The sequence below is a fragment of the Ostrinia furnacalis genome, unplaced genomic scaffold (genome assembly GCF_004193835.3).
Source record: "Ostrinia furnacalis isolate ACB-3 unplaced genomic scaffold, ASM419383v2 OfSCF7664, whole genome shotgun sequence".
NCBI classification, from domain to species: Eukaryota; Metazoa; Arthropoda; class Insecta; order Lepidoptera; family Crambidae; genus Ostrinia; species Ostrinia furnacalis.
The window spans coordinates 168,851-183,116 of record NW_021137903.1 but is presented as its reverse complement, the minus strand read 5'-3'; the positions used below and the strand labels follow the sequence as shown (position 1 = coordinate 183,116).

At 35.3% G+C, this 14,266-nt stretch overlaps 1 protein-coding gene across 5 annotated transcripts in view; it reads right to left on the bottom strand.

Moving 5' to 3' along the window:
- The window catches only part of nuf (rab11 family-interacting protein nuf), a 98,857-nt gene that overhangs the window by 35,850 nt on the left and 48,741 nt on the right, over positions 1–14,266 (bottom strand). For 4 of the 5 annotated variants that reach the window (XM_028322532.1, XM_028322533.1, XM_028322530.1 and 1 more), the window contains 3 exons: positions 12,865–12,986; positions 10,359–10,442; positions 9,909–9,953 (listed from right to left, as the gene is read on the bottom strand). In XM_028322532.1, coding sequence (XP_028178333.1) covers positions 9,909–9,953; positions 10,359–10,442; positions 12,865–12,986 — 251 coding nt within the window. The remainder of the gene's footprint in view (positions 1–9,908; positions 9,954–10,358; positions 10,443–12,864; positions 12,987–14,266) is intronic. The other variant, XM_028322529.1, reaches the window with a different exon arrangement.

The window sequence follows — 14,266 nt, the reverse complement described above, 5'->3', positions numbered from 1 at the left end:
AATGATGGTTTGGTATATTTTGGTTTATATTACAGGTAAAAAAATAGATACCAGGACTACGTTTGTGACGACACTAGGAAAGGCGATGAAGACTGTAATGAATGTCTTTCAAGCCTTTTTAGCTTAAAACTTGTATAATAGTAAATGTATAAATACTGTTGAACTAACACTTCCAAGAGCGACCTTCGCCAAACTTACAAAATCTAGGCCATTCACTGGTAACAAAAAATAATACCCAAATAGCAGTTAAGGCGGCCATTTTGTAATAGTTAATCTTCAGTATTGTACTTAAGTAAATTGCGACAAACATTTCAAAGATTTGTGAAGCGATAAACGCGGCTTGGTTTCCCACAAAATTGTTGATGTTTATTTTCTTGAGCGCTGTCTTAAAACAAAAAAGTGCGTCTTATGTTAACTGCCTATCCGCCTGCCTTATTTATTACGCCTCTATGAGTCACTGGTTAAAAAGAATACAGAGGTTTCCGAATCGATCCCCAATAATGTTAAACTCGAGTTAGGCTTAATATTATTATGCTTGTGTTACGAGTGGATTTTCTATAATAGTCCAGCGGCGACAGGGTTAAAACTGCAGACCCTTGCTGTTTGACACCCACTCCATTGAGCTATTGTTGGCTCAAAACTTTGTAGATAAGCGTAAATCGTATTTAAATATTGGTAAGGATGGAAACACCCTGTTATTTTGCTATTTAAAGCACACTTTTCAATATTTTCTCTCTCTTCCCTTGATCAGAACCACTTTTCCTTTCAACGTAATCTTCCTATGTAAATCAGCGATCATATACCGTTGGATAATCGGATATAATTTCTAACGGGCGTCCTGTCCACGGGGAGTGACAGAGAAATCGTCGCCACAAATGAGGCATGGGTGCGCGCGCGCCGTGAAATTGTGTAAGAAAGCGCCCATGCTCCGCTGCGGCACTGGACGACGACATTTGACGCTTGCGCTTGCACAGGATGTGTAATCGTGATATTGCTTGATATTGGGTGGATGTCCGCTTTTCACGGTATGGCAAATTTGCAATCTTGCACTCTTCACATGACTGGATGAATAATATTTACGTATGATTAGCCCTTTTAAAAATAGAGAGATCTCAGAAGAAAGTTTACAAAGGACAGACTCAACTGAAAGTTTTATGCAACTTTTCTCAGTTTAGTTTGAAAATCCTGGTTATCATTTTAAGCTCAAATAGAGCCTTGAATTATTGAAAGTTAAAACCAATAGAGTACCTACTAGATTTTCCACGAAAATTCATGTGACTTTATAAATAGTTTTCCGCCGGTAAACGCATTTGTATCGTTTTTCCGGAAAATGTACCGTTGATACGGATTGAAGTAAACCCAACTGGATTACCTATTTACATAATTTTATACTTATGCCATCTAACGTCCAAACCAAACCTAAAGACGTTTCACAACGTTCATTAAATTACAGAGAGTAGATTTTTATGTTGCACAATTTCCGTCGCCTAATCTCCGTACAAATATAGTTTCTATTACACATAATTTGCATCGCCAATGGTCTATCTGGGTTAATATTTTCCTACATTCACATTTTTATACTTATCAAAAAAGTGTATCACCGTTAAACTATAACTGTGTTAATAAGCAAGTATAGGTACGCCTTCAGTAGCTAAATTAATTAAAATAGTAAGAATAATGGAAGCATTTTTAAGTACGACATCACGAGCGAGCGTCGACGCACGAGCATCTGAAATAATTTTAGACGCTTTAATATTTAAGACATTTAATTCAAAGATTTAGTATTTGATGCTGGACAGTCATTACATCAATAATGTTAAATTTTAATAAAAAGTAACAATGCGCATTCCTATTAATAATTGCTAGTGATTGAGTGTTTGCTGCTACTTGGTTTCTTAGCCGATTAAAACAATAACTAGTAATATAAATTGGCAATCTTACAAACAAATTAAGGCCGCTTAATCCGCCGAACTGTTTAATTTTTTTTAAATTGTTTTTGCTTACAATTTCTTCAGTTTTCAACACTGTTCGTTGATCATTTTATTTGAATTATTAATCATTCGTATATTTATGTTTTGCAAATATCAAAGTCAGAATTTTCTTTATGTGTTCTTCATGGACTAACCAGGTCAAAACCGCACTCAATAGGGTATTTGACACCACCAATCAATTGACGTACTTTTTAAAACTGTCAAAACGACACTCTCCCATAGATTTTGTACGGCGATACTAGCATGTGACGTCACAATTTTATCAACTCAATGAAAATACTTTTTTCAATTATAATGCAACCAAAAATCGTAATTTACAGGTAATTAAAAATTAATTAAGTTTTTAAGACCAGAAAGAAGTGTCTTTTACAAAAAGTTGTGCTTTAGAATTATTGGGAAATGGTGTCAAATACCCAATGGTCCACTTCACGAGTGCACAAGAAAGGCTGCAGTGCGGGAGGAATGGCGACGGATTGTGAGGCTTGCCACCGGACCTGGTGTGACGACCACGACCACTGGCAAGAGTGTAGCGACGAAGTAGAAGAAGAAGTTCTGTATGATATTACAGTTTTCATCTTTTAATTAGGTCTCTAACTACTGCATAATTTGAGCTATTTGATCGAGTTCGTAGTCTGACATTTCTTTTACGATTCTTGTTAACTATAAAACGCTGAACGGATACGGTTTTTCAAGTAGATTAGGTTTCTTGGGATTATATCCTTAAATATACATCTAGTTTTAAGACATTCCATATGAATTCACACAGCTAAGTATACATTTCTTTAATTGACCGATTTATTTAATGTATCGCAGTTAAATTATGAGACATAACCTCCACAACCATGGCCATACAAGTCCACAAAAACAAAATAAGTACCTACTTATGAGTCACTGAGCCGTTTTGCGTGTCAGTACTGTTGGTACTTTGTACTTGTTCTGTGCTGGACAATAGAATGGACATCATAAAATATCCATGCGTACACATTGTTGGGTACAACATAATGCAGGTTAATAGAGTGGGTTTGTTTATTTGTTGTATTGTTGATGCAGTACAAGCCTCCTAAATATGGCGTTGTAGTTATCTCAGGGATGATTACAGTCAAATACGAGATATACTTGAGTCAAAGTAACGCAGCGTTGAAAAGTTCATTTGTACGAGTAACGTGTTCAGCGCCGGTTTTTCAGGGTCTGAAATCACTGATGGTCTCTAGAGGTTTTCAACTGTCAATCTTTAAATATTTTTTTATTGTAGCTGTCACTTTTAGACACCCATTAAGGAATCATAGGGCGACGAGTACTAGAAATTAGTAAATACAATTAATTTATTAGATACCTACCGTAGATTGGGGTGAATGAAAGGTTCATTAGGTAATTTTTGTAACATTTTGCTTCCAAAACTACATTACGTATCATTTGTAAGTTTCATTCTTTCATGGCATTTTTTTAAAATTGGACGTAATGCATGGCAAGTAACTTTTATGGACTCTCGCAAGATTTTTTCAGGAAAAAGCCAATGCTTTGGACTTTTCGTGAACGGGACTATTCTCTTTCCCACCGCTGCAACTCTTGTATAGCCAGGATCTACAGCTTGACCGCCAATAAAAACACAACCAGCGTGAAGGTCAAGTTTGTCCCATTTAAAATTAAACTGTCATTAGACCCGCAACTACTTTTCGTGAAGTGAGCTTACTGTTTAAATCTATTGCTTGATGGTGTGACAATAAAATAGCCGGCAGTTACGCCACCCGTCATAATGGCGGTTGCCGCAATTTGGCAAAACGATTAAAATTCTAATTATTACATTAAATAAATAAAGGCCGGCCCTGTGTAAGGATGTTAGTAGGGTGACCAAACAAATATTATAATTAGGGTAATTAGGATTAAGTTCATAAAAATGACCAGCAGTGGACTGTAAAGGGCTGTCGATGATGATGATGATGGATGAATGATAAAAATGTAATACCTATATTTCGTATTACAAAAGTGTGTGTTTTGTAAAGCTGATAAATACAGAGAAAAAGGAAATCTTATGATTGTCTATCAATATTGTCTAGGAAATCAATTAATAGATTAGTGTTATCGGTAAATAATTAGGCAGGTATGTCTTAAGTGAGTAACAGATTAGTTATTTACTCGTATTTATACTAAAATATTTTAATTGTTTATTAATTTTATTACACTCAAAGAGGTTTTCCAATCGCCAGTTTCGTAATTTTATTGTGGAATGGTAAGTAAGGAGTTTATTTAAATTATAATTAGAAATTCGATTAAGATTGCTATCAAAATGATACACTGTCTTATTACCTATGAAACAAGTTATTTTAAGGTTAGTTATATTAAAAAGTTGTATTTAATAAATATGAAAATTGCGATATCGAATCATCCTGTACGCATTGATGTTTTAAGATGGTTTTATTCAATTGCATTCATCGACTAACAATAGATACGCCAGACGTGTAATGCAAACAATAACAAGACCAACCACAACACCTATTTTTCTAAACGCAAATAGCATCATGGATAAAACAATAATTTTAAAGTCACCTTAACATTTGTGGAACGTGACAACGGATGGTGTGTTTTGCATAAATTTCAACACCATACATTGTTCACATTCGCGGTACATTAACGAATTCCAGTGATCACAATCATTCTAACCTGTAGGGCCGCTTTCGGTAATGCATGTAAACACCGTTCCGCTCCAGCTTAACGGAGGTAAAATCAATCAGCGAAGATAAACTTTTTGTCGTTTGTTTTTTCAAACTGGCACCACACTTTTTAGGACACAATCACATTTTTCAGCAAAAAAACAAAAATCACTTTTTAACAGAACACTTCGAATAAAGAACGTGAGGAATTTGAATTTGAATTTCGAACGGAAGCACGTGATGCGCAGTGCGTCGCGGTCTGCGGATCAGCCGAGTGGTCGCGCAGCACTGACGCATCAACGAAGGTATACAGTATACTGGTCAGCCGGCCATCGCGAGGCAGGTAGAGGTAACTATGAATTATCCACAATACAAACGCTGCGAAACGTTGACTTGCCGTTACTAAATTATTAAGCAGTACGCGACCGGAGTAGAGGATAGCGGATTCGGCGTATCTGTTTTGGGGTAGATGGTATGCGGTGTGTAAATATGTGGCACACTGCCCGCTGTTTGTAATCATTTTGTATGATAAATAAGCATTCTTTTTAACTCATTTCATGTCAATACTAAAAGAAAACTTGCGAGAATGAACTTGGAGTTAGTACATAAAACTATGCAAAGTTAATTTGTTACATTTTGCTAAAATTCTTAGCAAGAAGATTGGCAAGAAGATTAAATTTTCTCCAATATTTGTTTGATTAATGGTGGGAATTTCTTTATTGCTCTGGGAAAGATAATTGAAATTAATTGAATTTCACACGTGTACAAAAGAATCTAATTCATAATCTTGTAAAATGTATGGGAAATGAGCGGCGAGCGATTTGACCGTGACAAATTAATGATGACAGCGTGCGATGCACAGGTTATGTCACAATTGCTTCTATTGTCTACTTCGTGCCAAACACCGACATATCAAGACCTCCCATAACAAACATATCACTATCAAAACACAGGCCTACGGCAGTTCTAAGTAAATAAGCCACATTTGCGGACGCGAAATTATTACGTAAAGATGCAATAAACAGGTTTATGAGCCGTTATTTGTTGTGCATTAACATCTTTATAACTGCCGTGAAATAATCATATAAATAACAGTGTCTGGGTAGGCTCTTGCGATATTTGAGCTATGGTCTATGGTCTATCTATATGACTAAATATATTTATTAATATTGCGTAGGAAAGGAGTTCATGCAGAACGGCTGATTCATATAATTCATTTCTCAATGAAATGACCATGAATGCATGCGTTGAACTGCACAATGCCACAGAATAAGTAATAGTTTGTATTGGTAAGGATTATGAACTGTCTTTAACCTGTTTTCTCTGAAGATACAAGAGAGGTTGGATTTAATAGCCATATAATTTCCAGCTTCAAATATTCCTGACCGAAGATTCTTCTTCAAAAGAAGATTTGAGTGCCTTTCCAAACAGGAACATACCCTTCACGCACTTAACAAAAAATGTTTAGGCTCCACTCGGATACAGTGCGAATGTTGCACCAACAGTTGGGCAACGGAACGCGGCCGCGTGGAACAGTTCACTTTCTTGGTGAGAATCCGGCGCGGGCGCACTCGTAAAATTATTCTCGTAAAATGTTAATTGCACGGTTTAGTTGACGCTCGCAGCTGATTTTCATTAGTGTTCTCGTGTGAAGCGTAGTGCGACCGAACATCACGATGCTGTTGTTAATTTTTTTCTCATTTCTTCTCATTATCCGAGGTAAATTAAGGGTTTGTGTTATAAGATGCTTTCACTCACTATCGTTTGGACATGTAACTGCTGTCACACACGGTGCAAACGGTTTAGCGATTACTTTCATTCAAAGTTTAGAAATACTAATCGTAAATCATTTTCATGTTCCGTTTTGCATGTCGTTTCTAGTAGGACTAGAATACCTAATACCTTAAGTATATCTGAAAATATTTAACGGTTTTTAAATTGACTGAAAAGTGGAATCTATAGTGCTCTCTCAAAAAAACAGATGCTTTGGCGGGTGGACGCACCGTGCTGCGTTTCACGCGCTGAAACCGCTGAATTTAGTCCAATGTATTTTGAGATTATTTTGATCTAGCAATTGCTAAAAATGTTTTAGTTCATATATTTGGACATTTTTGAGATTATACAGTCGCAGTCTCTCCAAATTCATTGTCAGTATTAAAGGTATATTAAAAGTTCTTATACCCCACTTCTAGCTATTTTAAAGTTACACCCAGGTGAGTAACGCGTTTATGACTGGCAGATGTTCCGACTGATGTACTTAAATGGTTAGTTGCGGACGTTAAGTGGAGGTTACGTCACTAGAACTAATATAATTCGATGATGTAAAGAAAGCCATTACCGCTTTGGTAGATCTGAGCCGCAAAGACAATGTAAAAATTGCGAGTCTGATGCTGTAATAGATGGCCTTTGCCCATTGTTGACCGTATTTATTTGTATTGAGCTTCATCATCATCATTTCAGCTACAGGACGTCAACTGCTGAATATAGATTTCCGGATGAGTCTTCGACCTTTATGAGATAGTCTGTCCACTTTGTGAATATATTGAGTTTGAAGATACTTATATCTGTTTGACTATAATATAATTTGTCACCAGCCCTTGCACTTCCGAAAACGATTTTTTTTGAGTAAATATAACCATTTTCAGATTTTTCCTCTCATTTACATTAATTACTAGCTTTCCGGCCGCGGCTCCGCCCGCGTGGAATTTCGTTTGTTAAATTTTCCTGAATTTTCTTTGCTATAAACCTCACGGAGCCTGAGACCTTTCCAACGAATGCAAAACCGTGGAAATCGGTTCGTACGTTCTGGAGTTATAGCGTCAGGGAGGAAAACCCGACTTATTTTTATATAGTAGATTATGGACAATCTACTTTAATTTTTGCTTGGTCCAAAGTTTGAGTGGGAGATATGCCGTGTTTTATCAGAACCGCTTATTGTTTTTATCTGGGGATACCATTATCCCTACCTCTTTACTGTAGAGATAAAGTTTTCATTAGAGATGCAAAAATATAGGTAAAATAAATATGTAATAACTACTCTATCAGGACTGCCTACAAAGAAAAAATATTGTAAGTATGTAAAACTAATTTATTACGACTTACACAATGTAATTTCCGAGTTGATATTCGCGGTTTTTATGGCCCGTGTAATCAATTTTAGTTCCAACCACAGATTACAAAAATATGTACCTAAGTAAACCTAGTGAGCAAATGAAACGCATGCTTGGTTATTTCACCTAAATAGGCAAAACCTTGAAATACTTATAACACTTTACTTTTATCTTAGATTATTTATTATAAAAAGATATTCGATAAATAGGGGGTTGAAAAAGACTCCAATCAAAGAGCGCTTGTCAGGAATAGGTGAGGATAGTTTAGTATCCGAGGCTTTTGTTGACTTGGAGATTAGTTCAAGGATGAAATAGGGCAAGATTTTTGCTAAGATTTTTTTAAATCAGAAAAAGGTTACTTGCCTAATCTGTTGATTTTAAGTGAGATGCAGTCTAGAATAAAAAAGATAGTTAAGATAGTTTAGAATAAAAACTTTAACTGTCTTGGACTTGGATGCGTTAAGATATTATTTTTTTAAAGAATATACCTACCGGTAATGTGTTCCCATTTACTTTGAAAATATTAATAACAGATGTGACTGTGCGACTGGCACGGAAAAAATTAAAACAAATGCACATGTTCCTTTCTAAAAAACATTGTCTTTATGCAGCGATGACCTCTCAAAGTGCGATAAACGTTTCCCGTTCGCCCACGTTTTTGAATGTAATAAGGAAATTAAAGATGCATTCATACAGGCTGTATGCAAAAAAAAAAACAAAAAATACTTTAAATCCGTGTTAGATCCTTTTAATTCGCGGATTTTTCGGACCTTCAAACTCCGCTCCCGGATTCTACTACATTTTAAGAAACTATGGGTAAACTCAAAGTAGTTTCCGCGGAAAATGCTAGTATTTTTATCATTACTCATCCAAAAAGATTAGCCTTTTTGCTAATGAAAATGTGAGGCTCTCTCTGTGGACAGCAATAGGTAATTTATTTATTTATATTACTGAAAATTGCACTAAGTATTTAACATTGTCTGCCAAAAGTGTGGAGATTTCACTTACAGCAAAGTACGGTTAACCTCATAAGGTACATGAACATGACACGTAAAAATTTGCTTCTGCTTTTAAATAGATAATGGCATGTCTAGACCAGTGGCATGTAGAGGCTGTTTCGACATACAATTTGTCAAAAACTGAAAACCACGATGCTGAAGTACTAATCATAAGATAGTATAAGATAGCAATTCGAGGAATGCAATTTTTGGAAATTTTCACGATATAAAACAAGTATATTGACGGAAAAACTACTGAAAGGATTTTCATTATAATTTTCAGGCCTTCACCCAAGTCTTCTACTAGCACTTAGTTCAACAAACTGACATTAAAATATGTATTACAAGGCCCTAGCAAAAACATAAATACATAATTAATATCACGTCTCAGGACTGCTAAACAAAGTCTGCCATGACTCATTGACAATCTGGAAATAGTGGCAGGGCATTGTTTCTGCCTTGCAATACTATGCCTTACCGCCATTTTGTATTTGCACCTGCTTAAAATTAGATAGTCTTAATGACACTTATAAAGAAGGTTGAAAGTGCTTTGCAGATTTAGAATTAATGGTGTTTGTATGTGGTCACTACGAAATTGCTTCTCGTCCATAGGATCGCGATTGACAACGACTCTGTCCTATCTATTTGTGTCCGAGATTAATGTCCTAACAATAGATTAGAGAGGAAGATAAAGACTGAACATAAACTGTTGTTGAGTTGCAATTAGTGCAGTTATAATTTTAGCAACGTTTTCCATTTGTTTTATCTAATTCATGACATCCACAAAAAATAAGACTACTCAAGCAACACAACACTTAAATTATATCAATTGATCATTACCCATACAGACACTTACAAGAACGACGTATTTTTATAGCGGACATGTAGAGTAACATTTTCAGGAAAGAATTTCCACAAATGATATTTTTTCATTCGCTTATACTTTCATGAAAACAATTCTAATTATTTAATTATAATAGAGCATTTTTACGAGTATTACAGTAAGTGTGCCTTTGTTACCCATAAAAATTCTAACTTTTTTTGTCAATGATAATAATATTATGTGCTTATTGGTATGAAATAAGTATAAATAATTGAGTACAAAAGGTGAGCAGTTTTATGAGTAACAGCAGTAAAAAATAAACAAATAGAAAAGCTTACTGTCTCATGGAGCCCCATCGCCGATGTGGCAGGTTCTCTTGATGGCTACAGACAACAAAACAAACGTGAGAAGCAACGCCAGTGCACAAAAAAAACTTATAGCACGAATATTAAATGTTTGAGCACTTTTTTCGACCGAGTACAATTACTTAAGGTAAAATGGAGATAGAATAAAAAACTTTTTTTTTTTCGCAAAATATTCGTGCTATAAGTAGGAAAGTAAAATGAACATAAAATAAAAAGGAAAAAGCTCGCAAACAAAATTATAGAAAGCAAAATACATGTAAACAAAATTGAGCAGAAAAGGTATTAGGTATCATTGGTACACCCACTGATACTTGAGGAAACCTTTCTTTTACTTGTTTTTACCTTTCTCGATATAAATTAGAAAATTGTGTACATACAGGCAGCTGTAATTTGATAGGTAAGTAAATAATTTTATTTAATTACCTAGGTGGTGTCCGCCTTAAACTAGTTCGTGTCCAGGAATGTCTGTTCAGGTTACTGCCTGGACTTCTGGTGCCATTTTCTAATCTGTGAACAAAAAAAAAACAATGAAGAGATTTAAAATTAAGTAAAATAACATTATGTCCAATAAGCTCCCACCAAGATACGCCACAAAGCTTTTTTTATCCAGTCTCTGTCAGCTGACCTCTTGATATCATCTGTCCGTTGAGGAGGTGCAATGGGCGTCCACACAGCCTTTGCTGAGAAATGGACTTAATTTCGAAGGTTTAACTTTAACTTACCATTTGTTTAAAAAAGCTGTTTTTTATGAAACGTAACTTGACTTTATTAATATGTATTTAGCCTATTTCAAATATTTTTACGTCATCATAAATCAATATTTTATGTGCCTATTAGAATTTAAGATTTATTAACATATTTTGAGAAATGCCATAATTTTAATTTGCTCATTAATTTACAAAATATTAATTATAATTTTAACACGGAATCACGTTTTAACGGGGAAGTGTGTGACACGTAGCAACTTGGCTTGAAGCCAGGATAAGCGGCGCAGGAGTGTAATAGTAATAAAAATATGTGAGACGATACATCTTGTATGCTTTTAGTAAAATGATAGCTACCATCCGTCAAATAAGATGCGTAAAATATTGCAGCGAAATGAAAGCTGACTTATTAAATAAATTATCTTCTTGCCTGAGACACAAAATGACTTTCTGTGATAAACTGATGTGTGTCCCGCGAGCAAAAATGCTATCGTAGAACTCTGGTAAAACTTAAAAACTAAATTATCGTTAACAACAATAACAATGAATTAAACAATAATGTTTATTTTCTTTTTAACACTTTCAATTTTTGTTTTGTGATCAAAGGCCCTGCCAGTGTTTGACTGATGTGTAGAATTAGAGCGTGTAAAGTTAGAAGCTTGACTCTACATGAGATGTGATGATAACTTTGTCACAGAACAAGTCATACGGTTCGTCTTGGCAACATACATGAAAAAGTTTTGGTAGCATCTGAAGTTCAACAAAGGGTTCTAAGTCACTAAATGTAGCAAAACATATTAAAGTATATGATATATCTATTTTTCCACTTATTAGTATAAAATAACGCCATGTATTACGTTGTAGAGTAGGTAAAAGATCCGCATAAAGATCTTTTTGCATCCATTAGCAACTACGAGTATAATGATACGCATGAAACTGAATCACACGCCGAGCTTTTTATGGGATCATTGCCTGCCTTAATGTAGCTTTGTAAAACGTATGCCATTACGAGCTGCAATTACATCATTCTGAGCTTTAATTATATGTAATCAAAGCTGTTTTTACTGTTAGCCGGGGTTGATCTTAAAAACAATATTTATAGTTACGGCGAGGTAAACATTTTGTTTCTTTAAATTTTAAGGTTATCAATGAATAGGTAATTGGATTCTGAAAAATCCGTAAAAGCAGAGTAAACATTATCCACCCTACAGCGATCCATAGGTCTTATTACCCCAACTGTGGGGAGTTTTCAGGCCAGTAGTGGACCGATGTGTAAGTAAAGTACCTCTTTGTGTTAAAAATGAGTAATAAGAAAACCTTAATTATTTTAAGGTACTTTTTTAGTAAGTAATTTTCGATTTGGGTTCGATTCCCAAGTGCGGCACGATGTTGGTGTATTGATAAGTTTTGTGTACGAGTATCTAACCACGGATCTAACTGATCTCAGTTCGGCTGGGACATTCCATGCTTGAATGTAGGTACCAGAATGTTCGAAAAGCGGTAGATGTTTACCAAAAGTAAAAAATTAAAACAATCTTGTTCCGATTCCCCAGTTTTCTTTAAATCGGTTCGTTCCGCGTTCACTATCATGAAATCTTCTAAAATCACTTTCACATAATATTATTACTCAGAATAACAACAACGATCTTATTTTAACTAGAAACTTTGATGGCTCTTCTAAAGCTATAAAGTAAGACGTATTGGGACTACCTAATATTTTTTTTTTGCAGAACAAGGCAGGTATAAAATAATAGTTTAAAAACAGTATTCGAATCATTGAATTCTTGCACGAAATCTGCGAAATGAAAAGTGCGATAATTATTTTTAAACATAATTTAAAAAATACCCTTACTCTATTTGTCCAAATCATGCCTTTTGGTATTCTTGTTTAACAAAATAGAACTCCCATAGCTACATAGGTACGAGTACTTACTACTTTTCTATTGACTTTTAAAGTTTTTTTTGAACCAGTGCAATTAGACCCTACATTTCCGGTCTATTCTACTTTAATCCCCTGGATTTGATCACCTAGGTGATCAAAGTTGACTCTAGGCGACACATTGGTGTCCTTTGATCACCCATGGATAAGAACACCTAGGTGATCAAAATGCACATCTTACCAAAGTGTCAAAGTTCACTTTGTTCGCCTGGGTGATCTAATCCAGGTGATCATAGTGGAAAAGACCACATTTTCAACATATTAAGTTACTATCAGCAATACTGACGTGTTAACAGGTGCATCTGCGTCGCCTTCTCCATAGCACTCGAAGTTCTCTGCATCTGAGATGGAGTTGCCAGGGCTGGAGTCAGCCGTGGGGTCTGCAACGCCGGCTGCTTCGGCGCCGTTCTGGAATGTACGAGAGAAGTAGCATTTAGTAAGGTTTAACACTTAAGAAGCAGTCTACCCTATATATAGGTGGTAGTGTAAAGGTAGTACCCAATATTTTACTGGTACTGTAGGTATTTTGTGGTGAATGTGCTAAATTGCTATTGGGAAATTTGGTGTCATTTATATTGGCCTTATATCAACCTATGGATACTTGAGGCTAACACTGCTAGCATCAGCAATATTCTATAATAAACAACTATGATGGATGGTGGTGGTATAGTACGGCCATTCCATACGGAATTGCAGCCAGTCTCTCATGTCAACTTTGGACAACGATTTAGACAATATTTATGTTTCTGAATATAAGTTTTATCAGTGGCCACTCTGTACTGCTATAAAACCCAAACACATTTACGTTAGTCCCTGGCTAAGTTGTTTCTGTTTAAAAAAAANATGCTTTGACGGGTGAACGCACGGTGCTGCGTTTCACGCGCTGAAACCGCAGAATTTAGTCCAATGTATTTTGAGATTATTTTGATCTAGAAATTGCTAAAAATGTTTTAGTTCATATATTTGGACATTTTTGAGATTATACAGTCGCAGTCTCTCCAAATTCATTGTCAGTATTAAAGGTATCAAAAGTTCTTATACCTACCCCACTTCTAGCTATTTAAAAGTTACACCCAGGTGAGTAACGCGTGTTTTATGACTGGCAGATGTTCCGACTGATGTAGTTAAATGGTTAGATGCGGACGTTAAGTGGAGGTTACATCACTAGAACTAATATAATTCGATGATGTAAAGAAAGCCATTACCGCTTTGGTAGATCTGAGCCGCAAAGACAATGTAAAAATTGCGAGTCCGATGCTGTAATAGATGGCCTTTGCCCATTGTTGATCGTATTTATTTGTATTGAGCTTCATCATCATCATTTCAGCTACAAGATGTCAACTGCTGAATATAGATTTCCGGATTAGTCTTCGACCTTTATGAGATAATCTGTCCACTTTGTGAATATATTGAGTTTGATGATACCTATATCTATATGACTATAATATAATTTGTCACCAGCCTGCACTTGCACTTCCGAAAACTATTTTTTTAAAAATTATCATGGACAATCTACTTTAATTTTTGCTTGGTCCAAAGTTTGTGTGGGAGATATGCCCTGTTTTATCAGGACCGCTTATTGTTTTTATCTGTGGATACCATAATATCCCTATCTCTTTACAGTAGAGATAAAGTTTTCATTAAAGATGCAAAAATATAGGTAAAAATAAATATATAATAACTACTCT